Consider the following 17,900-nt stretch of genomic DNA (forward strand, 5'->3'; position numbering starts at 1 on the left):
TCTGGGATACACTGGTATCCCCTCCTCGTCCCCCGCGCCAGCGGCGACCGTGACCTACACGGGCGCGCTGGCCACCAGGAATGTGGAGAGAAGGCACCCCCGCGACTCTGCTCATTTCCGCCCCAGCACTGACGTGACGTCACGGCAGCGCGCCGCCTTCTGCGGAGAGGGTAGCACGCCTAAGCTTGACGGTAACGATTTGCTGCGAGGGAGGCAATGACCGAGGGGATAAAAGGGGTGATCGCGCGGCGGGAAGGCCTCTCGCCGCCGGACCTGACCTAACTACCCCACGGACCCCTTCCGCTGCCCGCCGGCCCCCGAACACCAACGCCGGTCGACGTCAACGACTTGGTGAGCTACTGAACATCTATTTTACGGATAGAACATTCTTCCGCAGTGTGCTTTACCTCGCGTTAGGATAATAAACTATTTCCTAGCGTGCCCTGCCGTTGCCTATTTCGTCCGGACCTGCCGTGGCTGCGACTCTGCGCCACAGGTTGGGGAAACGTGTTGCGTGCTTAAATAACGCCTGCGTGTAGCTTGCACGGAAGCTCGCCTTCCCGGCCGGCTGGACGCAGAGTGACCCCATATCTTGTCGCCCGAACGTGGGGCGAACTAGGCAATCGAGCAGTGACCTTTGTTGGAGCGAACGACTACCGTCGCCCTAACAAAGGATGGCAGCCGACAGGAGTGACTTGCAGTCTTTGTTTATGCTGTCAGAGCCAGCGGCACATAACCAGGGATCCCTACTTGACGCGCCGTTGGAAGGGTTTGAATTTGTGAATCTTGGGCGTTCCACGCGGAATAGCCGAGTAACATCCCCTGACGCGTTGGTAGGACTTAGGCCTGGCATGGGGGGCTCCACATCGGGGGCCTCGCCGCTCCGCGGCGCGAACAATGAGGCACCTAGGCCTCATCATTCGACGCCATCAGCGGCTGCGCCCAACTCCGGGGGTGTTAGTCCGCAATCATCCGAGGTGCTCTTGCAGAACGCAATGCAGGTTATGCAGAGTCTAGCGGGTATTTTGCAAAACAATTGGCAAGCCCCGGCCCAGTCGCCACGTGTTAGGATAGACTTGCCTACCTACACGGGGTACCACGACAGTGCGGGAGCAAATGAGTACCTCGACCGTCTGCTGCATTATCAGCAAGTGACAGGAATCGCAGACGCCGAAATGCTCGCGCGTGTTGTGCCTGTTTCTTTGACGGAGCAAGCGGCCCGCTGGTACCGACTAGCCGGCAACCGAGCGAGGACAATGGAGGAGTTTTGCGCAAGCTTCCGCGACGAATTCCTTCCCGCAAACTATGAGTGGCGTTTGAGGAGAGAGCTGGAGCTCCGAACCCAGCACCCCGACGAGTCTCTGTTAGAGTACGTCCGAGCGATGGACGAACTTTATCGCCTCGCTGACCCTCGCGCCACGAACACGGAGAAAGTTGAGCGTGTCACGAGACAAGCGCACCCGACTTTCACGGCCTACCTGAGAGGAGTCAGGTTCAGAGATTTGGATGAGCTGGCAGCTGAGGCGAAGCGCATTCAGGGAGACATCCTCTCTGCGCGAGCGTATCGGCCGCCCCCACCCGCATCGCTGTCACTTGAGCCGCGCTGCGCGTGGAATGGCAGCTCAGCGCGCAGTCCATCTAGAACTGAAGCGTCAGCACAGTTTGCTGACGAGCGTGTCCCAAGGGGTTGGGAGTTGACCGACCGCGCTTTGGACCCATTCAGCTACGCGTTGCGAACAGCACACGCTGCCGCAGAGCGGAATGAACCGAGGCGAGATCGCGAGGCCGACACGCGGCCCCCACCATCCGCGCCGCGAGTTCGAGATGACCGACCGGAACGGGGCGACCAGCGCCTAGCCCGTCGGGGCCCGGGCAACCGTTGCTACCGGTGCGACCAGCCGGGACACTTCGCCCGCGAGTGTGGCCGCCCTCCCGCCCGTGACCAAACACGGTCGGGAAACGGCCAAAGCCGCCGGTGATCGACCTTCTATTCCGCGCGGCGTGCACAGAAAACCCCGGTTTGCTAGCGCCTTTGGCATGTCGCGTAGGAAATTCTGTTGACCTGTCAGCGCCGTTCATTGAGCTAACAATAGCTCGAAAGAAATTCACCGCGTTACTAGATACAGGAGCAAGCGCTCCTTTGTTCGGTGACGAGGTGTTAAACCATCTCCGCGAGAACAAAATCCGGCTGAGAGAGTGCGATACCACTTTTCGCCTCGCGAGCGGCACAGCGCAATCAAGCGGTGCAGCTAGGATAGTGGTTCGCTGGGAAAGACGCGTGCGGCGACAACGCCTCGTTCATCTTCCCTGTTTATCCGTTCCTGTAATTCTTGGACGAGACTTCCTAGCCAAGACAGGTATTGTGATAGACATCAGCAGCGGAGGCTACAGGGAGCGCACGTCAGGCGCCTTGAAGCCTTTCGCGAAAGCGCCCGCGGCGTCGCACACCATTCAGACTCCGAACGCGGCGCGAGCGGGGGGAGACCGTGACAAATCCACAGCGCCAGCCCGAGATCCAGGAGGCGAGCGGACTATCGCCGCTGAGGGAGAGGGCAGAGAGAAGGTTGCCGCGGTAGAAAGCTGCTCTGCCGCGCAGGGAAGGTCAGCGCACCCCTTTTTGTCGGAAGTGAACAGCGTGACGGAGAGGGAGAAGGCACGTTTGTCATCGCTCCTCTACGAGTACAACGCGACATTCACTGACCGCCCGGGCCTCACTACCCTAGTCAGGCACCGAATAGACACGGGTGACGCACTGCCTTGGAAGTGCAATCCTAGACCAATTAGCTTGGCCAAGAGAAAAGCACTGGACAGCGCCTTAGACGAACTTATCGACACTGGCGTTGTTGAGAGGTCTAACAGCCCTTGGGGCTTCCCGGTAGTCTTGGTTCCAAAGAAAGACGATACATATCGACTTTGCGTGGACTACCGCAAGCTGAATGAGGTTACGAGGAAAGACGCCTACCCTCTACCCACCATTTCTTCCCTAGTGTCCAACCTAGGTGGGGCGAAGTACTTCACAACGCTCGATGCTAGCCGCGGATACTTTCAGGTTGAAATGAATGAGCGGGACAAGGAGAAAACTGCTTTCACTTGTCACAGAGGCCTTTTCCAGTTCAAGAGAATGTCTTTTGGTTTGGTAGGAGCACCCGCTACTTATCAGCGCCTAATGGACCGTGTTCTGGGAGATGCGAAGTGGCAACATGCGCTCGCGTACCTAGACGACATCGTGGTGTACTCGAAAACGTTCGAGGAACACCTGCGCCACTTGAGGGACGTCCTAGAGAGGCTGAGGTCCGCAGGAATCACTTTGAACCCGAAGAAGGCACAGATCGCCGCGACCCGAATAACACTGTTGGGGTTCACGATCGACAGAGGCCGCATTCTGCCGTGCGACGATAAGCTTGAGGCTTTGCTTAAGTTTCCGTCGCCCACAGATATAGCCGGACTCAGGCGCTTCCTGGGAATGGCGAACTTTTATCGCCAGTTCATCCCAGAGTGCGCAGCGCTGCAGGCGCCTTTGACAAAGCTTTTGAAGAAAGGCGAGCGCTGGAGTTGGGGTCACGAGCAAGAGGATGCACTGCGCAACCTCACCAAAGTGCTCGCTGACACGGCTGAGTTGCAGCTACCCGACCTAAACAGGGAGTTTGTGATTCAAACCGACGCAAGCGACCTGGGCTTAGGAGCAGTGTTGCTTCAGGAGCATGAAGGCTTTCTCCGTCCGGTAGCTTTCGCGAGCCGTTCGTTGACGCCGGCAGAGAGAAACTACTCGGTGACAGAGAAGGAATGTCTCGCGATAGTTTTTGCTCTGCGTAAGTTCGACTACTACGTCGATGGGGTGACATTTGTGATCGAGACGGATCACATGGCGCTCACCTGGCTGAGACGACTCAGCGAGCCGAGCGGCCGCCTAGCGCGTTGGTCCCTGTTGCTGCAGCGGTACGACTTCACCGTGCGCTACCGCAAAGGGAAAAACAACGCTGTGGCTGACGCACTCTCGCGAGCGCCTGTCCAGTGCGAGGAAGGTCACGCGACCGACCGCCCGACAGCCGGGGAGAGCGAGGGACTGACCCGAGCCGTAGCCCATGTAAGGAACGCGGACCAACCGTTGATCCAGGGCGAGAGCGTGAACCACGTGGACTACGCGAGTTCCGTGGGGGTCGTGTTCAGCAGAAAGGAGCTGCTCGAAGCTCAGCAGAAGGATCCGTTTTGTCGAAAGGTGTTCGACGGGCTCCGGGAGCCGGGCGGCAGGGCCGCCGCGCACAAGGAGACAGCTGGTTTTGCTGTCGGTGCGGAGCGCTGGGAAACAGCTGGTAGTGCTGTGAGCGCGATGGATTCGTATCTGCTGGATTCCGACGGCGTCCTGCTGAGGTATATCCCCTCCGAGAACGACACAAACGAGGCGTTCAAGGTGGTGATACCGCGAGTATTGAGAGCAGCACTGTTACGCTACTTTCACGACTCGTGCATCGCTGGGCATGCAAGCGGCCCCAAGACTTACACTAAGTTGTGTCGCTTTGCTACCTGGCTTGGCATGAAAAGGGACGTAATACGCTACGCCCGCTCGTGCCACGTGTGCCAAAGTGTGAAGCCCCGAGGCGGACGACCACCTGGCCTCATGCACCCGATTAACAGCCAGACTCCCTGGCAAATCGCGGCGTGCGACATCATGGGACCGTATCCTATGACACCGAGTAGGAACAAGTTCTTGCTGGTGGCCACGGATCACTTCAGCAAGTGGGTTGAACTTTTCCCCCTTAGAAAGCTGACGGCACGAGTGATCATGGAGAAGCTGATGGACGTATTCACCAGGTTCGGTTTCCCAGAGCAGCTGATAACGGACAACGCGTCCTACTTCACTGCGAAGGTGTTCGTTGATTCGTGCGCTGCACTCGGCATTAAGCACAAGAAAACGACCACCTATCATGCTCAGTCGAACCCCACGGAAAGAGTCAATCGCAACGTTAAGCACTTGCTTGTCGCGTACTCTGAGAGGCACAAAGATTGGGACTCCTATCTGCCGGAGATCGCGTTTGCTTTGCGTTCGACCGTTAACCGCTCGACTGGGTATGCGCCGTGTTCTCTCAATCTGGGTAGAGAGCTGCTAAATCCGATGGACCGGATTCTATCGGACAGCAGGAAGACGCCAGTCGCTTCCTCAGCACGAGCTGAGTACGCGACGCAGCTGCGCGCTAAGATGACGGAGGCCTTACGCAAGGCTCGCCGCAACCTGAGCACCGCTAGGGCGCAGCAGAAAGCACAGTACGACCGCTCGCACCGGGATGTTCACTACGAAGTGGGCGATCTGGTGCTTCGACGCCAGCACGTTCTCAGCGACGCTAGCAAACAGTTTGCGGCCTCGTTGGCGCCGAAATGGATCGGGCCGTTCCGCGTGCGAGAGAAACTTTCCTCGCTCGTTTACAGGCTCGAGGACTTGCGGTCGAAACCGACAGGCGGACCGGTGCACGTATGCGACCTGAAACGTTACGTGCAGCGAGATGAGTGGGTAGACGACACAGCCCGACCCGCGCCGCAGTCGGATAACGAGATCTGCGATCAGCCGGCGAACCCCGCGTCCCGCTATAACTTGCGCCCTCGGCAGAAACAGAATCTGCCTGCGCAGCCTAGAGCGAGGGCGCGAGCCGGCAGGCAGTCTCGATAGATGCATGAACGTACGGGCCGCTCATGCCGATCCGTTGCACGCAAGACTGACTTGCGCTAACCCTCATGACTCTCGTGAGGGTCGAACAGCCACGCAGCACGCGCTGCGGGAGCTGGCTACATCTGTATTGACCTTTTCCAGCGCAGATGGAAAAGAAGCAGGCACAACCCAAGCGCCGGCGGTCACCCCCGACGTCCGGACGAAGCCCAAAGCACCCCTCGCCGCATCGCTGTCACCCGGCGGCCACCCCACCGGGCCCCGGGCGTGCTGGCCCGAGGCACTTGGGCCCCCTCTTCGGGCAGTCGCCGCGCCGCCGCCAGGCTTCCCCCGCCACCTTGGGTCACTCGCCGGCTCGCTCGCCACTCTGCCAGCGCCTGCTGTCCACCCCGCCAGCCCGAGGCCCGGAGCCGCCAGCAGCGCAGGCCCCGCGCCAGCCGCCCAGGGACGTGGCCACGTGGACGTACCAGGCCGGAACGTACGCGCCGGTCGGCTACGTCTCGTGGCGGCCGTGGAAGCGGCAGGAGAGGGCGAAGAGGCTCACGCCCCCGGCCAGGCTGTTTAACGTATTCCGGGGGCGCACCGTCGCCGACGCGGACCAGCGGGCCGAGGGCGTGTCCCTACCCCTGTCCCCAGGAACCCTGCTGTGCCCGTGTGGGGCCGTGATGCTACACGAGGAAGCCCACAAGGCGGGGGACCTGCACGACCAGAGGACGCGCGGGGCCACGACCCGAGACGATCGACATCCAGCGGCGGCCACTCCCAGCGCCGCGGCCCGTCAGATGCTGGCGCGAGCGGGCCGCGAGGCCGAGTTCGCTGAGTGGCTCCTGCAGGTAGCCGCCCGCCACGCTGGCGGCCCGCCGGAGCCGAGCCTTGGCTCGCAGCCCTCGGCCGCGATGGCTCCTCCGTCTTCGGCAGCGGCGCCTCCTGCCCCGAGTGACGAGGCCCGGGACCCGGACCCCAAGCGGCCGGCCCCTGCGCTGGCGGCTGCGGAACTGCCGGCGCCCGACATGGAAGCAGGGGCCACGCCAGCGGGGGGGCTAGAGATGGACCTGGACCTATGGTCCACTGAAATTGAGTAAAGCTTTTTGTGCCTGTTTCTGTGTTCGGGAGGCTTCTTAAGGAGGGGAGGATGTGGGATACACTGGTATCCCCTCCTCGTCCCCCGCGCCACCGGCGACCGTGACCTACACGGGCGCGCTGGCCACCAGGAATGTGGAGAGAAGGCACCCCCGCGACTCTGCTCATTTCCGCCCCAGCACTGACGTGACGTCACGGCAGCGCGCCGCCTTCTGCGGAGAGGGTAGCACGCCTAAGCTTGACGGTAACGATTTGCTGCGAGGGAGGCAATGACCGAGGGGATAAAAGGGGTGATCGCGCGGCGGGAAGGCCTCTCGCCGCCGGACCTGACCTAACTACCCCACGGACCCCTTCCGCTGCCCGCCGGCCCCCGAACACCAACGCCGGTCGACGTCAACGACTTGGTGAGCTACTGAACATCTATTTTACGGATAGAACATTCTTCCGCAGTGTGCTTTACCTCGCGTTAGGATAATAAACTATTTCCTAGCGTGCCCTGCCGTTGCCTATTTCGTCCGGACCTGCCGTGGCTGCGACTCTGCGCCACGGGTTGGGGAAACGTGTTGCGTGCTTAAATAACGCCTGCGTGTAGCTTGCACGGAAGCTCGCCTTCCCGGCCGGCTGGACGCGGAGTGACCCCATAAACTTCATTACCCACCTTCAGTAGGTTGTAGTATTTGTGTGTTACTTCGCGCCATGGCACTGATGTTGACTCCGCCTTCGTGCTGGAAGTGTCTTGAGGACAAGCACTTGAGGCATTGGACCCCCACTTAATTTTTGATCGAGACAAGCGATTCGCTGAATCTTAAACCTTCAATGATCGCCACTTATTCTTACAAAGCGTGGCTTAAAAGTCTATTGCGGTAAGCACGCGGAAAGCCTCAAATGTGAGTAAGGGGTAATGCAACCTTCAAGATAAAAGAATCATGTTCCTAGAATAATTAAAAAGTTTTTTTTAAAGAACAAAGGACATTCTGGGAAAACTTTAATCATGTCTACTTGGGAAAGAAATTTGGAGAAGATTTCTTGTTCTCCGAAATGTCAAGCTTCAACGACATTTAGGGAACACGTTGTAGAAACGACAGCAGAATGAAGGAATGTGAGATGCAAATGCTTGAGGTCAATCCCCTTTTTGCCGATACCAAAGGAGTAAAGCAGCCTACAACAGCGAGCGCATTTGCTTTAGCTGTTGTCCAAAATTACTTTATGCCCTCCGAAACTAGGTAGTCAAGTTAACTACAAGGAGTGTGATAACTACAAGGAGTGTGATAAATAAACCAATAAATGCAAGGAACTCTTTTCTCTATTTGACGAAGACCATACTATTTACGAATAGCGTTATTACAGAAAGCTCGATCATTTCCATTGCTTTATTAAGAAATAGTTCTATGGTGGCGACTAAAAGGCTATGAATGCTTCAAAAAGGCGACGTGAAGAATTCTGATTGATTATTGAGGTAGGCATGGCACACAGTCACATTGATGTACTGAAAATAGGAGATCTTCAATACCATCCTTAGAGGAATAAAAAAAATATGGTGGCAAAAAAGAAGTGTTTCTTGTCAAAGCGAGAGCTACCATGTAGAGTGCCTTCGAACTAATCTTTACCTTCTGATTTGAAACGCATACAACCTACTACCAGTCTTGACAACAGCTTCCATATCGTATCGCGCAAGTTACCTTACCGGCAGTGTTGGTCCTGTGTCTCAGCATTGTGGTTCTCAACTTCGTCCCATATCTCACTGCGCGGACATAATACTGATTTGAAGCCTTTCTGGCACCAGGCGTCAGCCTTATTTACCAGCGCTCGCCAGATACATATATTTTATGTCTCCACAATGCGGGAAAATGATGTGCATTTATTTTATAATTAACGGTACCGGGGATGCGCTCCGTCATGATCTCAAATTCGCCTCTTCAGTTACTAACCAATGGAATACCACCAGCAAATACAACATTAAGTGATCATAGTTCTGTTCATCACGAACTATTTTCGCTACGATTGGTTATTTGTCTATTGGGATTACGCGAATAATACAATCAATCAAACAATCAGTTATGCTTTATTTCACACCAATGATGTGAGGAGCGGAGACAAAAAGTCTCTATAGGCTTGACAGTGGTCCCCGCCCCATATAGCAGCTTTATTGTGAGCAAAAATCCAATATCACACAACGCTATAGCACAGGGTATGCCTCTGACATGATTAATTGACGAGCGCAATGCACCGAAATATACATGTTCAGGGCATCAATAAGGACATAACCATCAAATATTTATGTCAAGAGGAAAGGTGCAACAGCAGGTTCACTTGTACAGTAAAGAAAGAATCGATACATCGTTACTCTTATTTAACAACTGTTCTCTACTCTTCTCTTCTCTAAAGCAACGGATCCTGTCTTCCTTACTCTCGCCAATTACAGTACAGGTTTCTGCTGTTTCTTTGTGCAGGATTCTGGTCGCTATATATAACCCGAGCGCAGCGGTGGCCAAGTGATTGAGCATCCACCTCGCATGCGCGAAGTGCGGGATTCGATCTCCAGCGCCACCTGGTACCCACCGCTGATACACTGGGTACAAAATTTCTGCTCGCTTGGGGTGAAATTCCCGGAAAATAGGTTTGTGACGCCACTTTGAGGAATCGAAAATATCTTGTGCCATGGCGCTCTTTGGCCATAGATGCCCTTACGCCATAAATATCTATAAACATCTTCATTGTCATCGCTATATATATATATATACATATATATATATATATATATATATATATATATATATATATATATATATATATATATATATATATATATATATATATATATCGGACACATGCAGATGCCTCTTGTGGGCTCTACGCAAGATATGCTCACAAATGTGTGCATATATCACTTCATTTTTTCACTTAGTGATGACGGCAGTCAAATAGTTAAGCAGACAGCAAAAATGGATTTCGAAAACAACTGCATATTGGGTTGATTCAGACCACCGAAGAAATGAATGACTGGCCCATGGCAGTCGTTCAAGCAGCACTCTGCGATGGTCGAAATGAATACGTGGAGCTCTCGGACGGGCTCGCGTTAAATCTGGCAAGCATCCGCGTAGATAAGACACCAGCGCAACTACAGCAATCTGGAACAAAATGAAAGCAAATGCGCCCGCTTGCGGTTATTCGATGTATGTCCAGGCCCATCTCTGGACAGAAAAACGATAAAGCTGAGTGGCGGAGTCATTGTATCCGCAAAACCTGTAAAACATTCGTGGCCAGTGACTATGAGAGATTCAGGAATGCTTGTATCATGCCACCACACGCAGAACCACACATCGTGGTCTACGTCCCCGTCAACTGCGCGGTTTCCATCGACACGTCACAGTCACGCAGCGACCGTTCAAGGACGGTCACTCAGGACCCATAGGAGCAACCAAGATAGCAAGCTCTGGAGGTGAGGTTGCTCGCGAGAAAAGTGCCGAAGATCTTCCACTAACCATGCCGCATGAAGACAAAAAGAGAGCTCGGCCACGACGCTATATGCGAAACGGAAGTGACACCGGCACCCGGAGAAGCCCCGCCGACGTAACCTACTCGTGATTCACACACGAGGAGAAGACGTGAACTGACGCTGAGGACGACACTCAGTTCGAGAACCAGTACATCTGGCTTTGAAGGGTCAATCGGCGGTCAGAAAGATACCTCCCAAGGCGATGCCGGATGCGAATATTTGGTAATAAATGCAACGTTCGACGCACAAGTGGACACTCATTGCCGCATCATACGACATACAAATTGGTACCACATGAGGCGACGTTTTTACGCCATCGGGACGATGACCTGGGCGAGTGACCGTCAAGTGACATACCAATTGTGTTACCTTCGTAGGCTTAAAGGGACCTTAATTGATTTAGGTGGCATATTCTAGTGCAACACATCTGTAAATGTAGTCTTTGTGGGCCTTCTTGTCAAGTTTCAAAGCTCTGCTTGGAACTTGTAATATGAAAATAGTTTTAAAAAATCCCTCCTCGCGGAAGCTTGGTAACGTTGGTGGTGGCACACATCACCGCACATGCTCTACTCAGATGGCATCTGTCCGGAAGCGAGGCGAGCTTGAAGACACTGGCTTTTCTGCCCACAGACGTCATCAGGCTAGAAGATGCGCGTGAGATTAGTCGCCACAAGCAGTAGCGAGGTACCGCGAGAACCAATTTTTAAAAATTTGTAATTATAGGGTCCATTCATAGCTTTAAATTTTAACCCGACTAACCGAAGAGACCACACCTACAGATCTGATCCAATATAATATGCCTATTGAATTAATTTCAGAGCCCCTTCAAACATTGCTCCCGCGGGATAATCTCTTTCACGTGGATCTCCTTAATGACCTTCAGGCGATCACCTTCCAGCGATCTAAGCTCATCCCGATTTCGGCGGCCGAATTCATTACTACAATGAAAAACCTGCAGCTTCACATTAGCTTGAGTGTCCTGGATGAACAAGTCACCATCCAACCCTGCTCGTGCGACATGGTCACCCTTGTAGCTACGGAAGTTGCGAACATCTAAGAGATTATCACGGGGATCACAGTTCCCTCGAGATCGAGGACAAGGGATCGCAAGAGGGCTCGTCTGTTTCTGGAATGGACATGTAGAAGCGCTCGTGACCAAATTCAGCCAGTACCAGCACCTAAGCAGAGGCACTACGATTGCTTGCTCAGACAAACTATCCGCATTTGAGACGCCTTTTCCCTCTTCGATTGTTTCTGAGAAGATTCGCCCATGCAAGAGAAGCCGCGCACCTTCCTCACTAACACGGTCCTGCCACGGAACGCACAAGACTTAATCGGGTGCTTTTCGCCGTCATCGAAGGTTCGACATGCGCGTATTTCAAAGGACCTCCGTCTAACTGAAAAACCCGGCCGACTTCTCCGCCTATTGCCGTACCGTGAGAACGTAAGAACGCCCAGCCATACGGGATCCAGTCGAAGCAATGCTTCGTAAAGACAACATCCAAGCCATGGACTATTTGTTGGGCAGGGCGTGTTGATTTGGTGAAAAACAAAGACGCCACTCACCGGCTATTCGTCGTTTACTGCTGCTTTAAAGACATAACCACGAATTTTTATCCCGAACTTCCCCTAGATGCCACGTACCAGAAATGCAGTCCGCTAGTAATGAACGCCGTGAAAAGGCCTTTGAAAAGAAACTGCTCATTGTACTCGCTCGTGTCTACAAAGAAGTGAGTAACTCGGCATGGCCTTAGTGGCAAACGTGATCGGCGTTTTTAGAACAGATTGCCAGCTGCGCTCGGTCGTGCAAACTTTAATGCTGAGACAAGGTGTCAAAGCAGCTTGAACAATCTTGGAGAAAGTGGAAGCAGTCGAACCTGGCTTTTGTAATTTGATATAAGTCTGGCTGCAGGTAGCGTCTCAAATCAAGTAATGAATCTGTGTGCCGGTGGATTTCTGCATGCACAAACGAGGAGCATAAACACTCCTGACAATTTTGCTCTAAAAGAATAAACTACACAAAGGTCTAGACAAAGCAAGGAAAAAGAAGGGCTCTTTACGACATAACGAAAGCCAGCAGTCACTGAAAGCAAGGATGGTAGGCAATTTTCCTTTCAATTCATAGTGGAGATCAATGATCATCATCAATGATCAATTATCATTAAACAGAGCCAAAAAGCGCTCAGTTTTGTGTTGTGTTTGTAGGCAACCTAGACGAAGTCCGATTAATTTCAATGCAAGAGAGAGCGCCCCCCACCACCCTCAGTGCAAGCCGGAAAGTTGCTTGGAGTCGAATACTTGGCATCGCTGGTCACGCTTACACAACAGCATTGGAATTTCGCTCAGATAGAAGGTTCTACTGTACAAAATGCATCTTACATTTCGCACTTCTATAAGGCAGTGCCTGAATTGCGCCCACCAAGACAAATAATGAACAAACTGCTTCTGATGTAAGTTTCTAAAATCACAGTGGTGATTTGTAAACCGGGAAAACGTGTAAGCCACCACGGAGGCTCAGTGGTTTGCGTGCTCGGCTACTGATCCTTAGTGCCCGGGTTCGAACACGACCGCAGCGGCCACGTTTCGATGGAGGCGAAACGCTAAGAGGCCCGTGTGCTGTGCGATGTCAGTGCACGTGAAAGATCCCCAGGTGGTAGAAAATATTTCGGAGCCCCCCTCTACGGCATCTCTTTCCTCATTTCTTCTCTCAGACCCTCTTTTGTCTCTTCCCCTAAGCGCGGTTCTTGTGTCCGCCGATATCTGATACAGATAATGCGCCATTTACTTTCCCCCGAAACCACTTTTCAATTATCAAAGCATGTAATAATTCAATTATGCCCAATTCAACCCCGACATCTAAAATATTGTATTATACTGAAATTCACGAAGTGCATATAAGTAGTTAAATAACAGCCCAGAAGCAGTTCCCCATAGACTGCGATTAAGCAAAATGCCTTTTCGTCGGCGATAATAAAACCTTAGGTAATTCGCTCTGAATAGCATTTGAGTCACTGTTTTGCAATAAACACCCTTCTAATATAGTCTGTACGCATGTATGAAAACATGCCCCTTGTCACGTCTACAAAACAAATATCACTTCTTGGTTTGCTTAAGGATGCAGAACTCAAATAAACTATGAATAAACACCGCGCTAAAGGGACGGGATAGGATAGAATAGACACCCACGAGCTCAGAATAACAAGTCAATGCCAGCTGATATATAAATGTCAAGAACGCTTGCATAGAACTAGCCCCTACGCCCTTGCTTTTGGTGAATTTTTTTTCTTCTGCGCATGCCTTCTTCACGTGCATTTAGGTCCTCGAACAATAAACGGATTCAGTTTCGAATCAGAGCTCCTACGTGTCAGCGCTCTTTTGTCCCGTTTTTTTAGCGCTGTGTACCCTAATTCTTCTCGGTTACCAACTCACTGAAGAAACAACATAGGTTAAAGCTCTTGATATGTATATTGAGATTGCCATCAGATCAAAGCAAGCATGCACTAGCTGAAATTATTTAAAAGTTTTTGGTTTCACTCATTTGTATTTAAAGAACATCGAGTTTTGGTTATCAATTAGATACATAAGAGATAAAAAGTGACGCTTTTAATCTGCTGGTCCGATCTGGTTAAAATAATCTCTTGTTCTTTACGAAACGTGGGAGATTTTGTTAATGCACCATACATAATGTTTGGACAAGGTTAAATTTTTTTTTTCAGGCAGGTAATCTCTGAAGTAGAACGCTCCTCAACCAAGCAAACTTTGTTAGTCCCCGTCGCAGCTGGCCCAGCTCGTTCCCAAACAGCGCCGGCTGCACCATATCGTCTGCTAGTATAATATACCTATAGCCCTTCGTGCACTTTCGACCGCCTGGGGATCATTAACGTGCAATGATGACTTCGCACAGAACGCGGGCGCCTTTGCGTTTCGCCTCCATCGAAAGGCGACCGCGGTGGCCGCCTTTCGATGACATTGGGCCGTGACATTAGGCCCGACCCCAGCATCGTCGCATTGAGCGGTCAGAGCCTTGCCTTTCGTAAAGATCACAAATTACTTTACATAGTCGATCAAAAACTTGCCTTCATCGCAGATATCAAACAGCTGTGACCGAAATTTATGGAAGCAATGAACCTGATAAGCTCATTTCATATCAATCACGCTATACGTACTGAGACAGCCTCTGAACCTTTCTTCACAGGGTAGACCTGCCACGCACTGGCTATGGCTAGGAAGTGTACGGGACAGCATCAAGGTTGCCCTCAAGATGCTTGAAGTAGTTTACAACCTGGACTGCGTCTCGCCATGGGTACTTTAACAGTATCCTAAATTCTAACTTCTTTGTTGATGCCGACCAATGGTCAGTGCATCGACGGAGTTTACGGGTATAACTTAACCTGCAAGGCTACTATAGGAACTGGAGCATCCATGCTGTCAGCTCATGCTGGGCGCACCAAACACACAGCAGGTTTGGAGAGTCCCACTGCCGCCAGGTGCCAAATTCTCGTCGGCTTCAGCACCGGGCTGTCCCACAACAGGTGGTAGATATCCGCCTCACAGTCTCTGTTCTTGCAGAGTGGACACCCGGGGCGGAGATATAAATCTTTCAAATGCGGCCACTTGCGAGTCACAGCTGGAGTTAGGGCAACCCCGACCCGTTTCCTCTGGAGCGAAACCTCCTCTGGACGGGTAAGACCACGGGGGAGGGCTATTGCACACGGAGGGATTAGAGCACGTGTGCAGTGCCGGAGGTGTGCCTTTCTTGTTAAAAGGAGGGTGGTGTCATACAGAGTGAGGACTCGAGGCAAAGACGAGGTTGGGGGCGAAAGGCGGGTCGCAGAATCTTCGCGGCTTTGTGCGCAAAGGAGGTCACACGGGACCCACTCAATACGTATTGGCAGCGGGATGAGTGCCGCAAGACGATGGATGTCTTGGCAGATTTCTGGGGTGCGACTGACTCGTCGTAGTAGGCGTGTGACGTGAAGGGAGTCAGTGCGAATGACAATGAGGGCCGTTGGTACCATGGGAACGGCGGCCACAGAGCACAGTGCCTCTTGAACTGCAAGCATCTACACACAGAAGGAGGAAGGAGGTTCTGAGAGGCGAAACCTTGAGGTTTTGTTCCGAGCAGGCTTTCAAGGACAGTAAACCGCCGTTGCTGTTTCGCAGGCCTGGATGCTTGCGTCCACGTACATAACGATAGAGCCATGCGCCAGATTGGCGCCTTGCTCTGTAATTCGGTCGCGAAACGACGAGGCCGAGCGGGTAGATGATGGCCGACGTAGATCAGTTGGCTTGTTGTCGCATAGCTGCACAAAACGTCAAGGAACTGGCGGGGGCGGCTGTAGAATGAAGTGCGATGAAGCATATGCCCTGAGTGCACACGTTGTGTGTGTAAGGCTTGACTTTAGGCGGCGAGCATTGCGTCGTTGCTGCACCAGCTCATCTAGTGTGTTCAGCTGCGCATGTTCTTGGAACGCCACGATCGGCGTAATGCGGGGAAGGCCTCTCGATTAACAGCTTCTAGACAATCTCTATGAGCCCTCGTCAAATGATTGAATTGGTCTTGGTAAACGAGGCGCGGTTGCACAACCGACCGCACCAACTGTCGTGCAACATGAGAGCGGTCCCCGCCTCTTTTTGGAGCAATGCGTCTAATCAGACCCAACGCCTGAATTGCTTGCCTTTTAGCCCGAGAAAGCCCAGCAGTACCTGTTCCTGACTCGTGTACGTCGAGCCCATGATTTTTACAGTCGAAATTTCTTGGATTGGAGCACCGAACATATAGAGACGAATTGGTGTTGCAGCCAGTTTATGGCGCCCCGGCGGTTGACGACTGACACGAACGCGGTTTTGCTCACTGAAAGCTGCAGACCAATTGAAGAAGCAAAAGTCGACGTAATATCCATGGCTGATTGTAGGCCTGCTGCGTGAGTCATCAGGTCGTTGTGAGTGCTCCACACCGTTATATCATGAGCATAAAATAAGAACTTAATCTCAGAGACAAACGAGTAAGCGCCAAGTAAAGGGGATAAAAGCAATAATAAATAATGTTGGCGATAACACCGACCCATGGGAAGCGCCGCGAAGAGGCAAAAATGATCGGACGGCCTCACCACCGAGGCGTATGGCAAAGTGTCGGCCTTCAAGGAAGGATTTAACAAAATTGCGCACTCTAACAGGGAAATGAAGCATGTCAAGCGGTTGCAGGATGGCAGCATGACTGATATTATCGTACGCCTTTGCAACGTCCATGGCCAGCATAGTGCGTACATTGTGGCTGCGAGTTGAGGCCAGAACTGCTGACGCCAAGACAGCCAGTCCATCTTCTGTATCTACGGACGTACGAAAGCGAATTTGGGCGGGATGGTAGAAACCATGATGCTCAAGCCAACTTGGCAGTCGTGTGGCAAGTATTTTTTCAGTAAGCTTGCATAATGTTGGCGTAAGCGATATAGGCCGGAAATTTCCGAGGTCTCTTGGCGGCTTCCCCGGCGTTCGTATGGGGATCACAATAGCCGATTTCCAGGTTTCTGGTACGACGCCTTCTATCCACACATTGTTGAAGGCGGCGAGGAGTTGAAGCAGTACAGCGGAACTTTAGTTCTTGTAAACCTGTACAGAATGTTGTCCGGACCGGGCGCAGTCTTCCGACGGGCCTCGTCTTTTGCTGCAAGCAACTCGCGCATTGAAAATGGGCTTGCAATTCCATCGGCTTCGGCTGTAGATGGGAGCTTATCGACATATGCTGGAATGACAGCTAAGGGGGCTCCTATGACCCTTGGAGGCAGCACATCATACTTGGGGAAAAACATTCGCGATGCCTCTCAGGCGAAATCATCCGGAGCTAAGTTAGCGGCGAAGCATGCTGTGGCTGCTGCGTCAGGACAACGGGAACCATGTTTCATTGCACGAAACGTTTCCCAGAGAGCAGCATTCGATGACTTTGTCGAGAACTGCTCACACCCCGCATGCCACTGCCGTCGCGGGAGATGGCGTTCATATCTTCGAGTCTTGGCAGTAACGTAATTAAGCCTTGTCCGTGCTTGCTCAGAAGTCGGGTCTCGGGAAGTTGCCATCTTCGCTTGTCGGCGAGCAGCACACAGGTTAAGCAGACCCACATCCGGCGCCGGGCTACTCACGTCCGTCCAGGTGACAGCAGTAGCCTTATTCAGTGCAGTTTGTATGCAGTCTACATGTAGTAGGATGATTGCAGAGAGATATCTTCGACGGTGGTGCGAAACGTGTCCCAAATGACCACAGAACACCTACGGCGGAATCGGCGTGCCCTTGATAGATGGAGACCTATGATGATAGGAGGGTGGTTACTACCCCAGCAGTCCGGCTCCGGGTGCTACGATGGAGTCCCGGTTCCTGGCCACCACGTAAGGTCCGGAGCACATGTTGGACTGCGAGCATGGTGCACAGTCCACGTTGCTGAATCTCGAGGGTTGAGTAAAACAAATAGCGCATCCGCGAACGCGTCCCGCACACACATACTACGGGCCCTTGAAGTGGGCTAACCACGGTCTGGATGAGGGGCGTTAAAGTCACCACCGACTAAAACAGGCCACCCTGGGCGCTGTCGTCTTAGAGTTAATAACCACCCCAGATTAATGCGGGAGGGAGCTCCATCGGCTGGTCTTACATAGTATGACACGACCACAACCGTTG

At 52.8% G+C, this 17,900-nt stretch overlaps 1 protein-coding gene across 1 annotated transcript; it reads left to right on the forward strand.

Moving 5' to 3' along the window:
• On the forward strand, window positions 1-6,738 carry LOC144103503 (uncharacterized). Its single transcript, XM_077636202.1, has 2 exons — window positions 1-351; window positions 5,801-6,738. The coding sequence occupies exon 2, from the start codon at window positions 5,806-5,808 to the stop codon at window positions 6,736-6,738; it is 933 nt and encodes a 310-aa protein (XP_077492328.1). The 5' UTR covers window positions 1-351; window positions 5,801-5,805.
• Window positions 6,739-17,900: the final 11,162 nt, after the last annotated feature.

The sequence above is a fragment of the Amblyomma americanum genome, chromosome 9 (assembly GCF_052857255.1).
Source record: "Amblyomma americanum isolate KBUSLIRL-KWMA chromosome 9, ASM5285725v1, whole genome shotgun sequence".
NCBI lineage: Eukaryota > Metazoa > Arthropoda > Arachnida > Ixodida > Ixodidae > Amblyomma > Amblyomma americanum.